This window comes from Pinus tabuliformis, chromosome 1_1, assembly GCF_031772625.1.
Source record: "Pinus tabuliformis cultivar Carrire ecotype Pingquan chromosome 1_1, CPIR1, whole genome shotgun sequence".
In the NCBI taxonomy this organism is placed as follows: domain Eukaryota; kingdom Viridiplantae; phylum Streptophyta; class Pinopsida; order Pinales; family Pinaceae; genus Pinus; species Pinus tabuliformis.
Window position 1 is genome coordinate 199,824,204 of NC_142297.1, and position 25,329 is coordinate 199,849,532.

Sequence of the window (25,329 nt, forward strand, 5' to 3'; positions counted from 1 at the left end):
TCAACACAGTTATGACCTTTAGTGTATTTGCTATCACAACTATAACAAAGCCATTTTGCTATTTTTTCTTCCAATTGTTGTGGTGTCAACCTTGTAGGTTGTGCTGGCTAGGGGAAACAACACTTCCATATTTATGATTATGAGTGGTAGGCTTCCTTGTTGCCATAATTTTGCTTTCCATTTTTCTTGCCAACCTGAATACCTTCTCCAATGAATCAGGTTCCCAAAGGCGAACCTCATGTTGGATGTTATCCTTTAAATTCCCTATGAACACATCAATCCTATGCTCCTCTAGAATATATTTTACCCTTATATTCAATTTTTGGAAGTCCTCAATGTGCTCCATCATTGAACCCTTTTTTTTAGATTTCTTAATTGGCTAAAAAATGTGTTTCTTTTGTATCCTCATAATGTGATATCATTTCATCCGTAAAAATAGCCCAAGTGACAATTTGTTTACGAGAGCAAAGCCATCGATACCATACAAATTGATTTGGTTCCAAATATAAAGTTGCAATGCGTACCTTTTGTGTGTTTTGCACATTATGGAGATCAAAAAATTGCTCCATCTGTAGTATCCATGATACGGTATCCTTGCCATCAAACTTCCTCATATCGATCTTTGGAACATGGTAGTGCTTCAATCTAATGTTAGAGTCAATGAAATCATGAATAACATTTATTTTTTTCTCATCATGAATTTCCTTTACTACCCTTTCGCCATTAGTAAGTATTTCTTGTAGAAACTTTGTCAAATCTATCTTCAAATCTTCCATCTTAGCTTCCACGTCATCCATCTTATCTTCCACGTTATTCATCTTAGCTTCTATGCCTTTCTTTAAACCATCCATCTTAGCTTCCACGCCAAACATCTTAGCTTCTACATCTTTCTTTAAACCATCCATCTTAGTTTCTACACCATACATCTTAGCTTCTATGTATTTCTTTAAACCATCCATCTTAGCTTCCATGCCACACATCTTAGCTTCTATGTCTTTCTTTAAACCATCCATCTTAGCTTTTGTTACTTTTTGTGTGAGTGAAATTTGTTGCACTTGGTCTCGTAATTTTGATATATCATGTTGTGTTTCTTCCTCTTCTTCATGAGTCATGCTAGAGCTTTCAGGTTTCTTACTAGGTGTTTCCATTTTCTTTCGTCGGGGCATCAATTACTGATAATAATGCTTCACTATGCCCTTTGAATTCCTTTAGACTAATTTTTCAAACCAAACTTATGCAAAAATTTAAAAAAAAAAAAAAAAACTACACAACTTTTTTCACTTTGTAGGAGCTCAATATTGAATCTGTTGTATCTCTATAATTTTGGATCTCCAAGGTCTAAACTTTCTTCCTGCAGTAACTCTTTGAGTACTATTTCTGACCCCACAAGTCTGATCAAGCTTGGATTCTCCAATGAAGAGTTATGCCAAATATCCTAGGATGACCTGATTATAGACTGGTTCAGTAGAGCGAGATAGTATGAAGAGCCAGGTGTAACATTTTTGACCTTAGGATATGAAACTAATACACAAAAAACTAAATTCCTTCCTCTTTCTGTAACTTCTTACAAAAGTTCAATCTAATGCTTAGAAAAAAAAAGTTATGATGATTTTATCCAGGTCCCCTATTTGAGATATAATTTGGGATCCTGTAAAAAACTTAACTTCCTTAGATCATATCTCCGAAAATATAGCGAGACAAGATCTTAAATTCAGACCCAAGGTGCAGAGAGGTTTTGTATCAAATGGGTTTTTGTTTTTGCTTCTGAAATGTTGCAAAAAAACAGTTATATTGAAAAGGCCACGATGACCTATTTGGAGCAGCGAAACCATAGAATCCAAGCTCAGATACCAAATATTATGAAACTAACTCACAAAAAGGATAGAAAATATAGATCAACGACTTAGAAATCAGCCTCTTCGAGGAGGAAACCTCCATTACATTAAAAAAATGAACAATTCTTGGATGATATAAATGACAAGACCTTCTTTCTATATATAGGAGTCTAAGGGGTCATAATATAGTCAAAGCCGACATAACAATAATCATGTAAGGGCACAATAATACCAATAGTGGGCTTCTATGGGGCACAATAATAACAATATGGGGACTACATGGGCACAACAATATAATAAGGAGGTTGTACTAATAACAATAAGGGGTTACGCTAATAGTATAGGGACCTAACATTATGTATGTGATGATGATGATGATGGTGGTGGTTAATGTCCACTAAGACCAAATTGGTCTATCGGACCTATAATTTTCTTAGTTTTTAATTGTTTGGCTCCTCGTCTTTCTTGGCGAGATTGGTGTTGTAGCTTTCTTTTTTTTCTCTACGGTCTTCCAACTTTCTTTATCTTGCATCTCCTTCATCTCTTCTGGTTCTTGGGACATTGGTGTCTTAGCTTCGCGATCTATTGTGTTCGTCCTTTTGAAGATAGTCGGAGAAGAAGTTTGGTCTAGGAGATCTGCTTTGCTGTTAAATGAAGATTTATTTTGTGCGGTATTCGAATCCTCATAATTGTTGATGCTTGAGGGGTTGTCGAGTTCACTCTTTTGTTGTTGGGCGGGGCTTTCCCCCTGCTTGTCTTGAGAGTTGTTTCTTTCTTGCCCAATTTCTTGTGATTCAGAGTTTTCTTGAGAGTATTCTTCTTTGATGACAGTGTAGTGTTCTTTTTGTGCTCCTTCCCACCATGTAGATCTGTGGTGATTTTTTCTAGCAGAATTTTTCTGGGAGGCTTTTGGGCAATTTTTGGCTAGGTGGCCTGTCTCAAAGCAGGATCGACATCTGAAGAGGACACTTTCATAATCGAGTTTCTGATTCCACATATAGTCTTTAATTGTTAGGTGTATTTTAGCTGGGAATCCGGCGCTGAAGTCCATTTCCACACAGATGCGTGCATAGGTGGTTCTGGCATATTCCTCTTTTTCTGGGCACCTACAATAAAATTTCCCGATTACATTTCCAATGGCTTTCAGCGAAGAGAAATTCCAGAGATGCAAGGGAATGTTTGGCAATCTCACCCAAACTGGTGCAGAGGTTATGACTGTTGTTGAGGGATCAAATGATGGGTTCCATGGCTTCATGAATAGGCCCAAGTTTTCCAAAAACCAAGGGCCGGAATCTAGAATACATTGTCTACTTTCAGGGTTTTCAAAATCTACTATAAAGAAACCCCTAGCACAGGGGTAGATATTAATTGCATCAGGAATTAAAGGCTTCCATACCTTCGAGATCCAACTGTGGAGAGTTGTCAGTTGCGGCCAAAAAGCATTGAATCAGTAGATTAGGGCACTTTCAGAGAACTTCAAAGCCTCATCGAGTGAGGCCTGGACCACCTGGACAGTGGGAGCTAGGGCTTCACTAACAATATGGGCAGGAGCTTTCCCCCCACAAGCGGACGGAACTGAGCCAGCAGCTATTTTTGCAAGCTGGGAGCCATCAGGAGAATGCTCTCCTGCTGAGTATAAAATTTTTCTGAAAAATTTTACAAAAGGGAGCCACACAGGCCTTTCATATCTATGTCCTAGATCTGTAATATCCATCCGCAACGTAGACACAATTAGGCACAAGCTTCCTAGATAACCCTAACAATAAGCCCAGATCTAGGCCTTATAAAAAGAATCATTATAAAATCCCCACAAATACCATGGTAGACCTCAGGTGGATGACTGTGGCCACAGCTATGAAGGAAGGTGTGAAACGAAGATGACTCAAACCAAGCAAACACAACAGCAAACTGCACCCAAAACACATCGTCGAAAGAGGAGACGACGAGAAGCCACCGCGAAAAAGAAAGCCCTACAAAAAAAAATAGAGCGAGGAGGCCCAGGGCAATTGACGACAACCACAAGATCGACACACCGCAGATGTTGCACAATAAGAGGCTGCAGATCGTTATAAGAGGGCTGCAAAAGGCCAAAGAAGATTGTCGCAGAGATGGAAACTGTTATGTATGGATCCCATCATGTTCTTACTTGTTATTGAATTATAAATGTATTTATGACCTAATGAATGAAATGGAAGCTAATGTGATAATTTAGAGACAACGATTCGTAGTGAATCTCAAATAAGTATGAAACCCCTATGTTCAGATTTGTTATTTACACCTGCAGGTTGCATATCTACTAAGTGTTTGACAAATTGTTTGCCATGGTTAGGCTTGGTTAGGTCAAGCCCTTAATCAAGTTTTGTGTTAGAGGCTTTGCCTTGGTGTCATTTATTGTCTTGGAAAGTCTCTTCAAGTTTTGGGCATTGGTTTGGAGACTAGCCCTAAAAAGTGGCTTAAATCTGAGAGTGTCTGGAATAGAATTGGCTGATAGAGATTGCAGACTCTCCCTTGTAGGAACTATAGAGCGACTATATGTTTACAGTCACATGTAGTCATGGGAGAGACTCTAGATTTAATTCATGTAAATGCTAGGTTAACTCAAGGGTTGGGCACCTAGAGTAGTGGATTAGCGCCTAAGGGTCCTGAAGCACCTAAGGGAGGTTTGTGTGTTGTGTTGTCATCGATTCAATTTCTTTAAGGTTACCTAGGAGGTTGAATCATATCATAGTAGCCTCTCATCACATGTTTACCCCGGCTGGTCAGTTGCTTGGGTAGATGTGGGAGTTACAATGGACATCCACACAATGAAGGCTTCAAAGCTTTCTTCATACAATGAATCAATTAAATAGCAATAGAGCATATTATTTATAACTAAAATATTATCATTAATATAGCAAATGTGAATTATGTTTTGATATTAAAATATTAGCAAAATCCTTCAATGCTAGATGCAAATATTCGCATAATGAAACCCTGAAAACTTCCTCTACACATCCCATAAACAATGTTTTTGTGCAATGAGTTGTCGTTTACTTAAATATCATAATATGTGCATAAACAATGTTATTATCTGTAAATTGGAAACTTGAAAGCTTTTACTCATAATGAAGATTTTCCACACTTTTGCATTCCCTGTAAACAAAGATTTTTCTCAATGAAATGCAGCACATAGAGTTCTTACTTACTTTTGCACATATGCTTAATTTGAAATATATACAAAATATTCAAAAATAAGAAGGTGAATATAATTTACACTAAAAATATAAGGAATGATATGATATACGTCAAATAATAGCAATAAAATGAATCCCAAAAATGATATCTAATAGCAATAAAATCCTTTAACGCCAAAGTATTTATCAATGAATAATACCGTTGACCGAAAAGTGTTATTGAATATGAAAATACCTTCCACTCTATGAAAAGCTTTATGCAAAAAAAAATATTTCCTCCGCACATCCCATAATCAATGTTTCTGTGCAATGAAATCTTGTTTATCAATGTTGTGTAAACTATGTGAGAGTGCAGATCTCCGCACATTATTCATTAGCTCCCACACAATTACAACCAACAAGCATAATGATTGAACTTTGGTTTTCATGTTTTGGGCTATCAAGATAAACCGAGGAGTTATAGTGCGGGAGTGTTGAGCTCCACGCAATGCTCATTAGCTCGCGATGATATGCAAATCCCACAGTGCTTTAATCAATTAGTTAGCCATAAAAACAAGAACTATATTACTTTGCAACTATTATCTTATTAAAATGGTATAAAACTAAATTTCATGAAAGTTTACATAATCACATCAAATTATAATTTCTAATAAACAAAATTAAAATATATATAAAAAAAAAAATCACTTATTAATTTATTCTAATAACTTAATTTCAAGTTGATTAAGTTAATTGTAAATTTTTAACCTATTTTTAAAATAATTTACATTTGTTATTTATTCACATTAATAACTTATTAATAAACTATTTCAAAATTTAATCATTTCTAAATTAATAAAATTAATAATAATAATAATAATTCGAAATCACCCTTTTCAAAGAAGATAAATCAAGATAATACGGTCGAGATAAAAACCAAAAAGGATCATGTATATATCAACGTCGAACATGACGATCCCCCATAACTGGGAACACTCAACAATCACGCTGGCAATACAAAAGTGTTAAGCCAGAGTATCTATTGGACCCAAAATACATAACTCATAAGTCATCACTGATCCTAATTATATTAAAAAGTTTTTCTTTTAATGTATTATTATTTTTTTTTTCAAAATTTAGTAAAATTTTAATTTGGGTTATTTAAAATTTTGATTTTGATTATATAGATTTAATATTCCAAAAAACTTATGAAACATTTTAATTGTGAAAAATTTATAATTCTAAATAAATTTTAACAAATTTACTCAAAAATACACTAAAAAACCATCCAAAATATAAAACAAATATAGCATAGCTTTAGATTTAATTGGTATTCATTTGATATTGTAGATGTTTTTTCTATCATTTAGGAATGTTATGCGTATTTCAACCAAGTATGCAATGTCTTCTTAAGTGTCACTAAATCATGTAAAGGTTGTTAGGTATTCATAGTAGACTTATTATTAAATTAATTGAATCTTTGTGGTTGGTTATAATAATAATTTAGTATTAAATAAGTTTTAATTAATGTATTTTAATTTATTATTAGTAATTGTATTATTGATGATGATAATGATGATGGTAATGGTTAACGTTTGCTGAGATCAAATATTGGTCTATCGAACTTAAAGGAACAAATTATTATTTTGATTTAAGATTTTATTCCTATGCTCAAAAAGTTTGGAGAGAAGCCTCCCGAGCTCACTATAATTTTGGCATTGTAAAAGGCTAGAAAGGTCAGTATTGTAACAAAGATTGTGAAACTGAGATCTAATGTGGTTGTACGTGGGGCATTCTAAGAGGAAGTGGTTTTCATCTTCAATGTTCTTATTCTCACATATATGGCAGATCCTTTCCATCCATGGTGTTTTAGGAACTGCCCAACGACCTATTTCACTATGGAGCTAATGAGAATTCGTTCTAATCTTTGCTATATTAATTTTCTTCTTTGAGCTAGTTAAAATAGAGAGATACTTTTGATCTTCTAGGGTGAGGTTGATGACCTTCTTATAATAACTTAATTTTCTTTTACCCGTTAAATCTTTCTCACACCACATTTTTTCTTTGAACATAGAAGTAACAATATCTTTAATGTTATTAATGTTTTGCAATGCAGCATTCTCGTTGATCTCCCAATAGTTTAACCAGGCCCTTGTGTCTTTATGCCACCCCCGATTGAGCCTTAGGTGGTTTTGGCTGGAATTTAAAGCTAGCTTAGGAAGTCTATGATCGTCTATGTTATTGAGTTTGTGCTTGTACAACAGAAACCTAATCATAGCTAGGCTCCCAATAGGGGAAAGACTTGCTTCTATAAGGAGAATAGGATAGGGTGTATTACTTTTAATTTTCAGGTTATAAGTTATAAAACGCTTTTGGATTTGCTCAATCTTTCTCCATGATTCTCTGGAGATGCTGCAACCCCAAACCTCACAGCCATATAAGATAATAGGAGTGACTAAAGTTTCAAAGAGGAACTTCTTTTTGTCCCACATTATGAGGTTTGTTGTTTTGCAATTATTTTCAAGACCAAAATACGCTTTCCACCCCCCATTAATCCTTTTCTCAATGTTATGGTTCCAGTTGAGCTTGTGATGAATATCAATTCCTAGGTACTTGTAAGAATACACTTCCTCCAAGTTATTATTGTCATACATAAAATTAGCGTAAGTGTCCTTCTTGGATTTGATAATCATAACTTTTGTTTTTTCAGTGTTAACAGTCATACCCATGGTAGAGCAGAAATCCTTAAGAAGCCTGAGTTGCTTATCAAGATCAGATGGGCACCTTGCGAAAAGAGCAATATCGTCAGCATAGAGAAGAAGGATGACGACTATCCCAGCTAAGATCGTGCCATCACATCTTGCTTCCTCTAAATAGCCTTCGAGCTTCTCGATGTAAATGCCAAATAGGGTAGGGCAGAGGGGGCAACCTTGTTTAACTCCGATGTTACACTTAATATCTTTCAACCACCCCTCATTGCTATTTAGCTTGGCAATTACATTCTCGTATAATCTTATAGCGGCAACTCAACTCGGGAGGAACCTTTAGCTCTTCTAATCTATTCCAAAGGTTGTATCTAGGAACCGTATCGAAAGCCTTTCTAAAGTCCACAAAGCAACAAAATAAATTGGATTTATCATTACGACATTCCTCCGCAATGACCCTAAGCGTAACGAGGTGGTGTGTTGTTGATTGATGCCTTCTGAAACCTGCTTGGACTTTAGCCCGCTTACCTTCACTTTCAAGCCATATGCTTAACTTCTTTTCCAAAATACTACCATATAACTTGGCTAAGAGAGGGCTGATCATAATTGTCTGAAAATTAGAGGGCTTATTTGTATCCCCACTTTTAAAAATAGGGATAATGAGGCTCTCAATCCAAGGTTTAGGGAACCCTTGCTTGACTGCTTGATTGAAAAGCTTGTGGATGTGGGGGATGAGGACAGGACCTCCAATTTTTAAGATTTCTGCCTGGTAACCTTCAATGTCCTTAGCTTTCCCATTAGCGAGGCGATTAACCCCAAACTTAATGTCTTCTAAAGAGAAAACTTCTTTCGTTGTGAGCATGGTTTCCAAATTATCCATGACATTTGGAGATTCATAAAGCTTTTTAAGATATGAATTCCAATCATGAAGAACAATTTTATTATTATCTTTAGTCTTCCTAGTCAGAATCTGCATCCAAAATTTCTTAAGAGCTACCTTAGAGAGGTGTAAGAGATTCTCCTGTCTTTGACGAATGTACTGCCTCTTTTTCCTTTTAGTTAGGGCTTTGTACATTTTTATCTTGTCCATTTTAAGAGATTCATCAACAGCTTCCTCAATTGTTCTCGTCGCACTTCTACAATCTTTGTCATACCATGGATTGGTTTTGTTATTTATTTTATTATTTGAAACTTCAATTGAGAACTTGTTAATAGAATATGAGAGGGTTGTAGTAAAATTATGATAGAGGTCTTCTATGTTGTCTATACTAGATAAAGGAAGCAAATTAGTTTTTAATTCATTTAGAAAGAGATCGTTTTTATTTCTATCAAATATTAAGTTCTTTTGGCTGTAAGTATTATTTTCTGTGGGAACTATATGCATGAAAAAATTGAGATTTATAAGTAAAGGCCTATGATCAGAGTCAAGTTCGTGGTCATTTAGGATGTCAAAATTTATTATTTCATTGTATAATGGGAGATCGGAAATAACGTAGTCTACCACGCTGCTACCAAGTCCATGGATGCAGGTCATCTTGCTGGAATTGGGCCACTTCTTTAGACCGTTGCAAATTATGAGATCCTAAGCACCACAGAGCTTGACTAGCTCCAACCCAAACAAATTTTCCCCGAGGTATTCAAATCTCCTTTTGTACCTACAAGCCAAAGTAGGGTCTTCGTCTAACCAAAGAGGATTAGGGTTGGAATGATTGCTTAGAATAATAGCTTGGTTGTTTGAAGTTCGAGCATTAAAGTCACCTATTAAAAGGATATTACCGTCATTCCTTAGGCTAGAAATATCATTCTCTAAACCATTTTAAGGGTTAATTTTATCTAGATTCTTCTTCTTATAGAAGTTAGAATTGATGGGGGGGAATAACATATTGCTATGTAGGACTTTTTTATTATTAATGTCACTGATCTCTATCCAACTATATTGGTTGTGAGGGTCGTTTTTATAAATCCTAGCATGGGGGGAGATGTTCTTCTTAATGTAACAAGCCATTCCCCCAATGCCTCTACGGGAGGATTGCTTGTTCCAGGTAGACCATAGCGTAAAGCCATCTATGTTAGGGACCTTAGATTCTTCATGCTCCCAAGTTTTAACAAGCAAAATAATATCAACATCATTTGAAATCCAACTTAGCTTGGGGCCTTTGTTCCATGGGAAGCCGTGACAGTTCCAAGAAAGGATTCGGAGCATGTTTAATTGCTATTGATTACTATCTTTTTGGTTTCTATCTTGAATAAAGGCTTTTCTATTTCTGATTATTGCATATTTTCCTTTCTTTCTAGCTTCTTTTACCTTTTGAACCTCCTTTCTTAATTCTGCTTGATCTTCTAGAATGAGATCTTCATTTATGAATATTCCTGTTCCTTTTAGACTTGAGGCTTTACTGAGTATGTTTTACTTATGATCAGTGGAGCTCACCTTTATGCAGATTAGTCTTTCTTTATTCCCGGTTAATTTCCCCAACCTTGTTGCTTCTGTGAGACACACTATTTCAATTTGTAATCTATCATGTAATTTTGTCTGGGCTAAGGCTAAAGTGTCCTCATCTACTTCCTGTTTTAAACCGAATATTATAAGATTCAAGGCCCTTTTGTTACGTTCGTGGTCTAATTCTATTAATTTTTTCATTTAATCTTTAATTGGTTTGATATCTAACTTATCTACCACATTATTTAGGGTGAGGTAGCTATTAACTTTTTCTTCTAGTTATTTATCATGTCTTTCATTTTAAGGCTCTCTAAAGTATCAACATCTCCTTGCTGGGATGGTTGGTTAGTATCTTGGTTTTGTTTTTCTATAACCTACAATCTAGTCTCCATTGCCTCCATTTTATTCTCCAATAGTTCTATTTTATTTTCTATTTGTTTTTGGATCGTGTCTTCAAGAGATGCAAATTTATTTTCCAGCATGGCTTCTAACTCTTTTTGTAGCTTGGCTACTCTTTCTTCTCTACGTTTCTCTAAAGACTCTATATACTCATAAAGGCCTTGTAGAGTAACTGTGCTAGGTCTGCCCTTGGTAATCTTTGGTAATTGTGGTGAAATATTCATACTTGAAATTATATGAGTAAATATGTATTAGAAAAAGAAAAAGATAAGGAATGTGGGCACCTGATATCAGCAAACCTGACGGTAGATCACTTGTGCCCACCGCAACCCACAGACCGGAGATGCGGGCCTCAGAACTTGGTTTAAATGCTGAAGAATATATGCGAACCTCTGCCTTGGTCATATAGTGAGCCTCAGAACTTATCACCGAAGATGCAAGCCTTATGGTCTTATATCGTAGATGAAGTGTATATATAGAGTACGTGTTTAACTCTTTCACCGAGCCTCAAAACTCTTTCACCGAAGAATATATGCGAAGAATACGAGGAAGTGTATATATAAAGTACGTGTTTAACTCTTTCACCGAGCCTCAAAACTCTTCCACTGAAGAATATATGTGAAGAATGCGAGGAAGTGTATATATAGAGTACGTGTTTAACTCTTTCACCAAGCCTCAAAACTCTTTCACCGAAGAATATATGTGAAGAATATATAGAGTACGTGTTTAACTCTTTCACCGAGCCTCAGAACTCTTTCACCGAAGAATATATGCAAAGAATGAGAGGAAGTGTATATATAAAGTACGTGTTTAACTTTTTCACCGAGCCTCAGAACTCTCACTGAAGAATATATGCAAAGAATGCGAGGAGGTGTATATATAAAGTACATGTAACTCTTTCACCGAGCCTCATAACTCTTTCACCAAAGAATATATGCGAAGAATGCGAGGAAGTGTATATATAAAGTACGTGTTTAACTCTTTCACCGAACCTCAGAACTCTTTCACCTAAGAATATATGCGAAGAATGCGAGGAAGTGTATATATAGAGTACGTGTTTAACTCTTTCACCGAGCCTCAGAACTCTTTCACCGAAGAATATATGCGAAGAATATATAGAGTGTGTGTTTAATTATTTTTAAGAGTGTTATTTGTAGTTTTTAATTATTTTTAACAATTTTAGAGAAAGGATTTATTACAAATATTTTAGAATATATATTTATTATGATAAGTTTAATGAGAATTATAATATTAAAAAATGATAAATAGAGGATAGGAAGCTTATTATGGATTTGAAAATAATTTCAAGTCAATAAAATTTAGGATATCAAATAAACATAAAATTATTTTTGATATTCTTATAACTCATTTATATAGATGTGAGATTGGGGGTTGCAATATCTAGAGAGAGTTATAGAGGAAATAGAACAAGTCTAAAAGCAATTTACAACTTACAATCTCAAGATTAAAAGAAAAACACCATAAACAAACTTAAACACCATATTCTATTTTCGTGATGGAAACAAACTTTTCTCGCATTGAAAGCACGGCTATGACTAGTATTTTATATAAAATTACACAAAAACATAGAAGAAAATATGCTTTTAAACTTGCTTTTAATTCTAACCAAAAGGCTACCTTTAGCTCAAGTAAGGATGGAATAAGGCTGCCCAAGCTTGGCATAGTAAAAATAATATTAAAAATTTTATTACATCAAAATTTAAAGAGAAATTGTGGGGTGATAAAGAGGTAAAGGGAAAAAGGAAACTAAGATACTATAAGCTAGTGATCAACCAAATCTCAAATAAAAACAAATTGTCATGAGTTTCACAATGGCACTAGAAGTTGGTCAATTCTCAAAACACCATGAAGTGAAAGAGTATCACCTTTGTACACAAAGAGTGTTGAATATGAAAAGCACTTTTTCTTAGATTGTCTAGCTTTTGCTAGATTTAAATGTCAAAATATTATTCACATTATCAACCTTCTTGACCTTTTATGTTAACAAAAGTACGACTATCTTGAAAGCTTTCATTAATATTTTTTAAACATCAAAATAAAATGCTAAAAAAAAATTTGTAATCCCTTATCTTTTTAAAATCCGATAAACCATTTATGTTTTAATAAACATTTATCATCATCAATAAAAATTGATACTCATTTTCATATAAAAAAAATTATTATTTTTTTTCTATAAAAACCTATCACATTTAATTTTTTTTTATTGTACTAGAAAAATTCATATATTTTCTCATCTTCTATCACTTATTTCATTTTCATATAAAAGATCTTTTAAGAGTTTTTTTCCTTATTTTCTATGGAAACCTATCACATTTAATTTTTTATTATAATATAAAATTTCATATATTTTCTCTTCTTCTCTCTCACTTATTTTTGTATATGTTATTGTTTATTTCCATAATGATATTGTTCACTTTAATTTTAAAATATTAAAAATAATATTAAAAGAAAATATTTCCCCTCACTTATGGTTTTTTTTCTTATATATTAGTGTTTCCTAACATAATAGTATTGTTTATTTAATTATTTATTTGTAAGTTAATTTTATTGCTTTAAAAAAAAAAACAGATTATATTACTCATGACAAAATTATACTAACCTCACTCTGCCACACCAGAAACCAGATTTATTGGGTGGTATGTGAAAATGTAAAGAATCTGCAGATAAAAAGGAACTATACTTATCCAAATATACCATAAAACCAAAAGAAAATTATTATGAAAAAACCAGTTAATGAAATCCAAATCAGAGGTACGATGATGTATCAAGGGTTGGATCCCTTGCACACGAACCAGGAGGTACTGAGGGTTTAAACTCACATTGGATATGACTTTTGATATGAGCTAAATGAGCTTCCATTAGGCTAGCCTATTGTTTCCACTAATTATAGTGAATATCATTCAAAAAATGAATGATGTCGTTCATATCCTTGTGTTTCTCCTTTAAAAATGTTCCTAACAAATTTTTTAGCTAGCAATGAAGAGTTATAGAATGCATGTATCGGTTCCCTCTTCCCCTAGTGCGACCAAGGTTAGGAAGCCAATGGGACACTCCCTGTAATAACTTTGAATCTGAAAAGACATAACAATCTTGAGAAACTTGATTCTCAAGTCGTTGAATATCCTCTCAAGTAATTGGAGGGGTCACTAAGTAGAAAGTATTTATTGCCTCCTAGGCCTACAATTCAACACATGACCAGCCTTGCTAGCCATGACCACCAGCGCTGTGACAACCACACATGTATTGATGCAATATGAGGACCATAATGATAACCAAACCAACAAAGAGCCAGGAATAAAAGGCCCACCGACTCTAGGAAACCCAAACAAAGTGCAACCCCTTAGAATGGAACAACATAATAAGAACTTTGGGAGAGACTACTTCCCCTGAGAACACCATAGACTGAAAACCAACTAAGCAGCTGAGTAGGCCACACCGACTCAAGGGATGACAATAGTGTAAAGAACTCAACAAAGCTAGCCCACCTAATAGGTAAATAAGAAGGAACAACCAATGACCAAATCAAGGAGTGAAAATTCCTTGATGATAGACTAGCTTTGAAGGAAACAAGGGCCCCACATTCAAAAGCAAAGGAATATCAGTAGGCTCTTTCAAAAACCTTTAACCAAAACCTACAACAGACCAGGAATAGACAAAAGGCAAGGAAAAAAATACAAAAGGTCCAAAGAAGGATGTTACCAGTTTAAAACACTAAGGAAGAGCCAAGGTTGAGGTAGTTAGAGACCCAAATCTTGAATTCTACTCTATGCAACCCCACTAGTCATCCACGAAATCATCATGATTGCCATCTTCTACCTTGTTGACTCCACCAGCTTCCTCATGAGTTCCACCTCCCACAATCTCCCAAAGAACCAGGGAGCTGATACAATGAGACACACTCTCGACATAACCTTCTACATGCCAATTTAAATTAGGAAAATCCCACTTTCCATTTTGAATCATGGCCTACTGTCAATGCAGCGTAGAACTACCAGTGATAGAAAGGGGAAGGAAAATCCCACCTGCATTAAGGAAAAAACATTCATAGGGCATAAAGACATATCAACCTACATCAAAACAAAAGAAGAGTAACCCATAATGCAGCCAACCATAGAAAATGATATGAGCCTTCACATGCTTCCTGAATGGGGGGCATGCCATGCCACCCCCCCTCTTAATTATCTTGAAATTTGGGGGGGTGACATGATAATTAAAGTTGGTGGAGAGGCATGTGCTCCCCTTCCCCCTCCTCCGCCCTTCCCGACTTTCTCTCGCCCCCCCCCCCCCCCTCTTGATCACTTATCACAAGTTGTCTTTAGTGTGACTTTTTGGAAGCTTTTTTGGTTGATTTTTCTAGTCTAATTTCTCTAAAATCCGGCAAGAATTTATTGAAATCACAAGTTTGATGGATAACCCTTGTACAATAGAAGTGCCCTAGGGGTGGCGCTGAATCCATATATACAATGAAAAACTAGATTAAATAATAAAAATCAAGATTTCACCTCAAATTTTTCCGTTGGATTTCGGCACTGAAAACTCCAAAAAGTCGCACTAAAGACAACTCCCTTATCACAATTGACAAGTGTTCGAACACCCCAATAGTATTGTTTATTTTAATCAATATTATAAATAGCATAAAAGGAGAGGGGAAATTTTAAATATTTTTTTAAAATTACATTTTAAAAATAATAATAATAAGTAATTTTAACATAATAATAATAATAATTGAAAATGGGCTATTTAAAAAATAAAAATTATTAATATATTTTGTAGTTACCCGCATAGACCTATCTTAACCTAGAATATATCAAGTGCTCTAGGGATAAATTCTCTTGAGTTTCAAATTTTAAAGTGCAAAACTTGAGAAAAGGTTTTCCCCTCTAGAGCTTTGACCCCTTATCTTAACATAGAATCTATAAGTGCTCTGAGGGATCAAATTTTGAGTTTCAAATTTTAGAGTGTCCAAACTTGAGAAAAGGTCTGCCCCTCTAGAGCTTTGATCCCTTTGAAGACTTAATAGATTTGAGCTTAAGATAGATCTATGGTGGTTCTTTATATATATATGTGTCATGTGTTACACATCTCAGTGGCATCCTAAATTAGAAACCACTTACCAATAGAATAATAAATCAATCTCTCTCTCTCTCTCTCTCTCTCTATATATATATATATATATATAAGCTAAGATAGATGTTCAAATATTTTATTCAAAGTACATAGTGAAATATGGAGGAATTACACAGCTAACTCATACTATATTTAGTTTCCTTACTTCTCTATACATAAAATTAATATAAAATTATGTTACTTAATATGAAAATGGAAATATTGTTGCAAAAGTAGAAAAATATAAAATATTTTACATTCAATTTATTTATCTCCCTATATGTAAAGTCGATATAAAATTATATTAATATGGAAATTGAAATATTTTATTTATGATTGACGAGGGATTTTTATAAAATTAAATCAAATACAACCTGTCAACTCTATGCAAGCATGAAATGAATTTAATAGTTGTGATATCAATATTATTTTAGATGTCATGTGCACTTTGCATTTAAAAAATTTGAAATTTGAAATTTTTACTTCCAATTACTTTCTCTATATATGAAGTGGTTATAATCATGTTATTTATCATGAATATGGAAATATTTTATTTATGGAAAATACTTAAAATATTTTTTTTTATTAATACTTATATTGAAATATTTTTTGTATTATTAATATTTTTAATTTTTTTTAATATAGTTATTATGATATTGATGATGACAATAATGATGATTAACATCCACTAAGACCAGACATTAAGAAGAAGAATAATCTAATGGCAATTCTTTAATATCTTATTTCTATGCTAAAAAAGAAGGGAGAGAAGTTGACTTAACAAGTCAAGAAGATTGGAAGTGTGAAAGATATTAGGGAAATGAGAGCGCATGTAAGTAAGGGCCGGACAGTGTAAAAGAAAATATTTTTCATCCTCCACACTTCTATTGTCCCAGGGAGTCTTGGGAGTAGACCATCATCAAATTTCACTTCCAAGCTAGTGAGAATTAGTTCTAATTTTAGGGATGCTCATATTTTTCTTCAAGTGGTTCTCAAAAGTGGACTTGATCACCACCTTATAATATCTTACCCTCCTTTTAACCTCCAACTCCTTATTATCCCATAGATTATCCTTAAATTTGGAAGTGATAGTATTTTTGAAACAAAATTATTATTATTGACATTTTTCTTTGGAAAAAATTATTATTAATGACATTTTTTTTAAGTTAATGTAATTATTATTTTTATTTTAATATAATATTCTCTGACCATATCTTTCTGTGTCATACAAAGTACCTCTCGACAGAATAAAATTCATATTTTTCAAAATTTCATTCCAAAAATATTTAAATTTAATTTTTGTTATAAATATATAATTTCAAATTTCAAATTTTAAATCTCCAGCTTCATCAGTAGGGCACAATTGGCTTTGCAGTCCTCATAAGCTGACACCTCTTCTCGGAACTCTTCGAGCACAACTCTTCCTTTCCGGAACCCGTCACCTTCTTTTGGGAGGTTTATCTGCCTCAGTATTTAGTTCTCTGAAGACATAATCTAAAGAAATTAAGTCGAAGTTGCAAACTGAAGCCTTTTTCTGCTTCGCAGAGATTTTAGATGAATATTAAGAAGCTATCCGCTCCCCTTAATCCAGTTGATCATTAGCATGGAATCTCCATATCCCTGTAAGGTCTTTACAGATTTTTCCATCGCTGTTTTGATAAAAAATATGAGAGCCATTAGTCCGTTACAATTGTTTGAACCCTTATTTAGGCCTATCTTCATTCTAATAAAATGATTTTCAGAGATAAAATACACCCTGCATTACTATTATTTTGATTATCCTGACATAAGCCAAAAAGAAAGCCCCAAACCTGTGCCTTGTTTATTATCAATTCCTGTAACAGTATCTTTGATTTCAAGGCAACTGAAATCTTATATGCCTCTATCAATGGTCTTGCTCTAATTTAATAAGCCACTTGTAAAGAGGAATTCTTATGTCATTGAATATTGTTGAATTCCAGCCACCTAGGTGTATATTAGTTGATGATAGAGTAGCCACTTTAGTGTGGAGCAGTTGATGATATAGTATATTGTTAAGACATTTCGGGAAATGTTGATCATTTAAACTTTGATTATATTTTTGTGCTTAGTATGGTACAGTATAGGTAAGCTTAAAAGTTATGACAGTAGTAGTTGGAATTGGAATCCTTGATCGTCAAAATTGATCGTCAAAATCAATCCCATGTCACACAAATACAAGCACTGCCTAATTACATATTCAGCGGATCACAAAAAAACATAACCTCAAGTTCTAGCGAGCCATAACCCCCACACCCTTAACAAGTCAATAAAGGCATTGTTCTCCATCCCAAGCATTTTTGGATGATAGTGATGTAAGAGATTTTGAACGATTATTATGCAGAAGATTTTTCAATCACCCATTCTGACTTTTGAAAAACCTCTTGCACTTAGTTATATAAAATGGAGATTCTCTTGGTTAAGAGTTTGTTTTCTTAGTAGTTAAGGAAATAGGTTAACAACCCAAGACCCAGAGGCATGGGATTGAAACCCTGCCTCTTTACGGATCACCACTGGCTAATTCCAGCCGCTTGGTTTTCCTTGAATAACAGTGATGAGTTACCCTGCATTTGGAGTTAGTAGCCAATAATGGTTGTGCCAACAGTTGGTTTGACAATTGAGTTATGATTGATTTTTCCATTGTGTAAAAGAAATTCTAAAACGCTAGGTAGACATTTTTATTTATAAATTTTAATTTTTTGCTAAAATTTAAATTTAAATTTAAAACATTTATAAATAATATTTAATATTTTAATTTATAAAAATGATCATTTTTAACAAATAAATTTATTATTTTACATTAAAATCAAATTTATTTAAAAAAAATAATCAGTCAAATAAATATAACATTATTAACTTAATCCATACCTGGGGCGTTTATGATAATGATAATGCAAGTTCATAATCCAATTAACATACAGTAGTTCCTGTATTGTAATATCTCATAGTAAGAGATGTTGTACTTGACCAGCCCTCCCAATGAGCTTTGTGCTGAATTATAATGTTTCATGGTTGGTTGAATGAACATCGGGTGCAACACAAATTTGCCTCAATAAGTACTACTTTATTGTAGCATCTACAGTACCCAACGCACAACAGTTTACTAATCAAAAACTTACCTGACTACTTTTAAAAACTTATCCAAAATTGCACTGCAATTCCAAAAAAAAAGGGCGAAAACTTTGTCAAAAGACTTTTTCTCTTTTCAAAGAAATTGAATGCCAAATTTCAGAAAAGCCAAATTACTGTGCTAATCAGCTATATACAGATGGTCACAGGCAGTGGGTGTGTCATTTATTTCTGTCCATGTAACTGTAACTTAGAATTTCTATTGGATTCCCCAATATGCAAAGTACCAATCTTCATGCTGGTTATTTCATATGCATCTTTTCATAATCAGCCTAGTTTCCTGATTAGATGTAAATACAATACAAAGCCCTTAGCTTTGATTAGATGTAAATACAATACAAAGCCCTTAGCATTGTTGTACTATGCCTGAAGTGCTCACAGTGGATTTGGTCCCATCATGTCTCATGGTTGAACCCACTACAGGATGAGGGTGCATGTATAACCAACAATATGAGCAAACTACAAGACAGGGGGGTGCACCGTGCATGTATAAGCAACAATATCCCATAGCAAGGCACCAATACAAATAAACCTGAAATCAACACAGGAGTTCCATGTATGCCATTTGAGACTCTGCAATTGTCTATATAAAAATACCATACGCTGCCATTGCATTATCGCATTGATCAATCTTCTATCTGCATATTGGTTATTTCACATCCATTTTCCACTATTAGCCCCTTATTAGATATAAATACAAAGCTCTTAACATTGCATTGTGGCATTTAAACCAACGGATTTGCAAAAATCAGCCTCATATCTTGCATTGGTAGAATTACCCTTGTATTATCATAACAGAAGGTTATAAAAACTGAAATTAATCCTTCAGTGAAACGTAGACTAATTTATATAGAAAAATAATACAAAACTGAGCTTACACCAGTCCAAAAAGTGATAAACTTAAGAATTCTTTGCCAGGGACTGAGAAATGAACAAAAATCCTCATTCTCTAAGTCAATACTTAGAACATGTAACCAGCACGGTTGCACCATTTCAGTCTACCTTAACTGGAATCAAATAAGAATGGTTATGAGCACTCTTTATTAAATGTTCCATGCTAATGAAGACCTCAATCAATCCAGCTCTGCCTACTTGGATAATTCTACAGCCTTCTTTGGGATCTCTATATATTCCAATCTAACAAACTTTGGATATTTTGGAACTAAGCAGCATTCTAAACTATATGGTCAATTCATATCTTGGTGAAAGAACAAATTTTCTATGCGTGCATTGAATTTAATTACAAAACCTTTTCAACGAGGTTCTCTTGTCATCTTGATTGCGCTTTACTCAACTAGGAATGTTTGCCTCTTTTGAGCTCTATACTGTGCTTCCTCAATTATGCATAGCAGACTTGTTCTTTGACATTGCCATTTGGTTATGAAGATTATTTGAAATGTTGGGGTATTCGTCTGGAACGTTCAGACCGAGAAAGTCTGAACAGACAGTGTCCTTTGTAGGCACTGCACCATCCTTTTCAACCACAAATGAGGACTCAGAGGAGCAAGGATAATTGTCATGTATTGAGTCTAAAGCTGAACTACCAAAACATTTCTCAAAATGTCCATGCTCATCGTATATTTGAAAATCACCGCATGAGGTCACTGTTTCTGTTTTCTGTCTAGTATCTGAATAAGATGATGATGATGGTTGAGATAGGTAGGGCATGTTTTGCTCTTTCCATTGCTCAAGGCACAATGCCAACTGCAAAACCCATCCAAAACTATCTTTCAATAAAAATAAATATCAGACTCCTCCTATTTGCAAATATGAGGGGAAAAAGAGATGGTCAAAAAGTCAGATAGGAATATGTACCTCAGATTTCCGATACACATTGTAATCTTTCAAGACTTGACGTCTTTTCCTCACCTGCTCTAACTCCTGGTCCAAACACAATAGCAAAACCATATAAATGACACAGGAACATCCCAATTTCACTAAAACCATCAATGACACAGTCCGAGAAGAACCAGCCATAGATCAAACATGAAAGAGGTGAATAAAAGAAACCAACCTTTATCAATCTTGTTTTTTCTAAAGACAGGTCATCCACTTCCTCTGTCAGCTCCCTATGTGTCTGCATTAGACAGCATATTGCATTTTCAGTCTCTTTAAAAAATCTCTGTACACACATCATTTAAATTTTATACCCACATTAGTGCATATCCCTTTCTGAGTGAACATATACAACTAACTTTACAAACACACATGCACATGCACATGCACAAGCACAGAAACAATTCCATACACACTTATCCATATCACCATATACATGCACACACATCTGCATAGAGGTACACATACATAAAGCAATGTACATACACATCTACAATATATACACAAACAATATCTATAGTGAATGTGTGTATATTTATTCATATACATGCGTGTGTCATACACTAACACACAAGTGTATACACAAATTTGAAATAAAGTATATACAATACACATATTTACATATATAAAGTCATAAATAGAGAGGTATATATACTCATATATATATATATAAAAGGTACACAGATATAACATACTGAACATAAACACAAACAAATACACAACTACAGTCACAAACAAATACACAACTACACGAAGACACAGTACACATATCCTAATGATTTCAATCTTTATGATTGGTGCATCTCCAAATTAACTTCCTACTAAGAACTAGACAGAGTGTACAGTAAAAGCCCAGTAATTTACCTATGTATGGCCTGAAGATATAGTCACACCCACCCCCGGCCCCACCCCATGTATATAAAGAACACATATAATATACACAACATAAACATAGTAACAGATAACTACGGTCACAGACACACAGTACACATATGCTTATGATTTCAATCTTTATGATTGGTGCATCTCCAAATTACCTTCCTACTAGGAACTGGACAGAGTGAACAGTAAAAGCCTAGTAATTTAGTAATTTACTTTTGTATGGCCTGAAAATATACCTCGCTCCCTTTTTTTCTTTGAACTAGGCTGAGCTTAGGCAGGGGTCAGTACCAATGTTAGGTGAAAGAACAATTTGTTTATTATTGAGATGTTATCACCAAGCTTGTGTTCACCAAGATTGTGCCAAACACGGTGAAGTTTGGATGTTTTTTGGGATAGTTTAATCTCCAAAGCTAGCTCTCATCCTCAACCCCATGTGATTTGAACCTCCAACTTGGTGGAGACTAAAACCCACACAAACCAATTGATCTACACCTCATGGTTGAAAGTATAGTAACCCTGCCAAAAATATATATACACAAAGCCATGTGCAAAAAAAAATATACAGAGTTACATATACATAGCCATATACAAAGAAGAATATATAGAGTTACATATACACGGTGGCAATGACAACACCTATAGAGCCATAGACAATTAAAAGGAACATACAGAGCTACACAGTGGGAATGACAACACCTACAGTGTGTCTATGACATACACCTACAATCCATGTCGCTGTGTGTATATACAAATATGCTTTTGGGTACAGACACACTTAATATATATGGGTTAGTATGAGAAATCTACATCAACAATCACAGTATAGCAGAACAGGTTAAGGGGTGTAGTTCAACCTTTTTCTTTGGTTCTCTTTTCCTGGGACGATTCTTCGTTCCGGCATTCTGCATTTCATTGAAAAAAAATATATACCCATTTCGGAATTTTCAAATGAAAAGAAACCCATCAATTCAAAGCAAGACCCACAATCTTAAATGCCAAAAAAACAAGGGCCCAACATAGAAATTGACGGATTAGACCACACTTACCTTTGAGTTCCAGGGATGAGAAGTAAGTGGCAGGCGTTGTTCTGGTGATGGTGTTATAGCCATGCCGCCATGTTGAAGCTCACCGTCACTTTCGTTCTCGTTACTTACCGGGAACAGTTTGGAGTTGTGGGTGCCTCTGCTTTCCTCTCTCCTAAAGGCAGATCGCCTACACTTTGCTCCCCATTGAAGAAAGAGTCTCCAGTAATAGTGAAAGCAGGTTATAATGTCTGCCACTTCAATTTCATCTGTTGTAAAGTGAGAATCCTCAGAAATTCCAGCCCTATTGCGCTTCATGACTTCAAAATCTCTTTTACTTCTGCTGCTCCTCGACTTCGAAATCTCCTCTGCTTCTATTCCTGCTCCCTAGCTTCAAAATCCCTTTTGCTCCTAGTGCTGCTCCCTTCTCGAAATCCCTTCTCATATATAGAAGAAGAGAGCAGAGGTGGCTGGAAGGATGAATGCTGGAATGGTATTGTTATCGGTATGGATAGCAGCTGTGATTAATTGTCACCACCACCATCCTCTTGGTCATGGACTGTGTTATTGGGAGAATGAAGTGTGTAAGGGTCTGCCCTTTTGCCCATTGAGAGGAATGGGTGATCCTGCCACGTGGATACTTGACTTGAAACTTATTGGGTGGGAGTTTTGAGGATCTTTTGGGGTCCAGCCCAAATACACTAACCACGTTGGATATTTTCACATTTCGAATTGTCCACGCTGTTGAAGGTATTAATGTAAAACTTTGCCTACCTAGCAGTAGCCTTTCAAGGTTTAAAAGTTACATTGTTGCAAGGTGAATGATGTGAAACATTTATGAGGGTAGATGGAAAAAAATCATAATTTCATTTTTATTTTTTTTTTACTAGAACTTATACCAATTATAAGTTCAAATTAATAATAATTTAGAGTTAATGAAATATGTAAAACAAAATAAATTTGAGTGAATGAAATATAAATTTTATTTAGAATAATCAAATATGCAAAGGAAAATGATAAAGATTAAAAAACAAACGGTATATATAAATCCGTTGTAAGATATTGAGGTTTGAGAAAATAATTCTAAATATAAATGAATAGAAAAATAATATTAAATAAATATATTTGTATTAAGAGGTGTTTTATAGTTTAATATAGGAGAGATGTGTAGGCGTAATGTAAGTATATGTATGTCTAGTGTAGTATAGAAGGGACATGTAGGCATAATGTAAGTGTCAACGTATATATGTATGTCAATAATTTCTACGTGTAGGCATAATGTAAGTGTCAACGTATATATGTATTTCAATAATTTCTACAATCCAATATAGGAGAGATGTGTAGGCCTACTATAAGTGTCAACAATTTTTAAATATTGGGAAAAAATAGTATCTTTAAAAAACAATGTAGTCTTCATATGTTTTTTAATTAATATTCAAATTAAGACATATATAAAAGTATTTTAGCATGTAGAGTTTCCACATTTAAGTATATAATGATAATCTATGGTATTGATCAATCGTATTGTATATATGTTTTAATTCGAAACTTTTTATATATAATGATTCTGAAGTACAATTTTTGGGCGTGTGGTATTGTATATATGTTTTAATTTGAATATCTGTATACATAATGATCGTGAAATTTATGTTGCTTTAGACACTTCACGATCATCATTTATAAAAATATTCAAATATCAATATCATATTTTTTTAATTAAATCTAAAAGCAACTAGGTTATAATTATTTTTGAGATATATCTAAGCCTCTATCTGCACTACTACTAAAAAGATTCAGTGAATATTCCATAGAAATTAAATCAAAGTTTTAATAAAACTAAAAAGTAAGAATACTTTATATATAGAGATGTAAAATTATATAATATAAATAATATTATTAAGAACCAACATAGATCCATCTTAACTAAAAATCTACCAAGGGATGAAAGGAATCAAATCTCTAGAGGTGCAAACATTTCCTCAAATACTCAAAAAGAAGTTTGCATCTTGAGAGTTTTGATCCCTCTCGACGCTTGGTAGATCCAGAGTTAAAGATGGATCTATGTTGGTTAATAATGCAAAGATATGTAGTTAGTAATAGATGACTATAGTTAAATACTTGCTTCAGTTTCTATAAGTTACATATTCAATTAATAGACACATAGAAACACCTATTTTTTAATGGTTTTCTTTACAATTTAACAAATAAACATCTCTAATGTTATTTCCATTTTCACGGGGATATGAAATCCCTCACTATAACAAGAAGTTGACCATTACATCCCAAGAAACCTAGCTGAAGGCTCTACGTTGGAATTTGATAGATGAATAATGTTGATCAACCATTGGAACACATTGCAGATTGAGTAGATTATAGGAGTTCAATGAATGGATAGTTGAAGCAATGTTCATAATTGTCTAATGGGAATCGATGACAATGGAGCAAATGTCCAATTGCAAATACACACTAACAAACTATGATGGTGGAATTTGGTTGGAGAATTTAAAGGATGGATGGTGGAGGACACATTGATGATTGCTTAATCAAAATCAATTGATATTAAACTATTTAGAAATCACATCAAGACATTTGCTTCTATAAGAGGAAACACTTTGCGGCTTAAAAATGAAATAAATTCTAAACATTAGGGAAATATACAATTCAATCTCAAAGATATATATATATATATATATATATATACATCACATCAAGACATTTGCTTCTATAAGAGGAAACACCTTGCGGCTTAAAAATGAAAAATAAATTCTAAACATTAGGGAAATA

The 25,329-nt window shown here is 33.9% G+C and overlaps 1 protein-coding gene across 1 annotated transcript; it reads right to left on the minus strand.

Annotated features, from left to right (window-relative positions):
• Positions 1-19,629: 19,629 nt before the first annotated feature.
• LOC149212210 (uncharacterized) lies at positions 19,630-23,150 on the minus strand. Its single transcript, XM_089391769.1, has 5 exons — positions 22,570-23,150; positions 22,378-22,425; positions 20,820-20,882; positions 20,621-20,686; positions 19,630-20,509 (listed from the first exon to the last, which is right to left on the minus strand). Exons 1-5 carry the CDS (start codon positions 22,861-22,863, stop codon positions 20,141-20,143), a joined length of 840 nt encoding a protein of 279 aa, XP_089247895.1. The 5' UTR covers positions 22,864-23,150; the 3' UTR covers positions 19,630-20,140.
• Positions 23,151-25,329: the final 2,179 nt, after the last annotated feature.

Coding starts and splice junctions, on each gene's coding strand:
- LOC149212210 (XM_089391769.1), bottom strand. CDS start 22,863: ATGAAGCGCAATAGGGCTGGAATTTCTGAGGATTCTCACTTTACAACA. Junction 22,426..22,569: donor CTCATCCCTGGAACTCAAAG/GTAAGTGTGGTC, acceptor AATGAAATGCAG/AATGCCGGAACGAAGAATCG. Junction 20,510..20,620: donor ATGTGTATCGGAAATCTGAG/GTACATATTCCT, acceptor TGGGTTTTGCAG/TTGGCATTGTGCCTTGAGCA.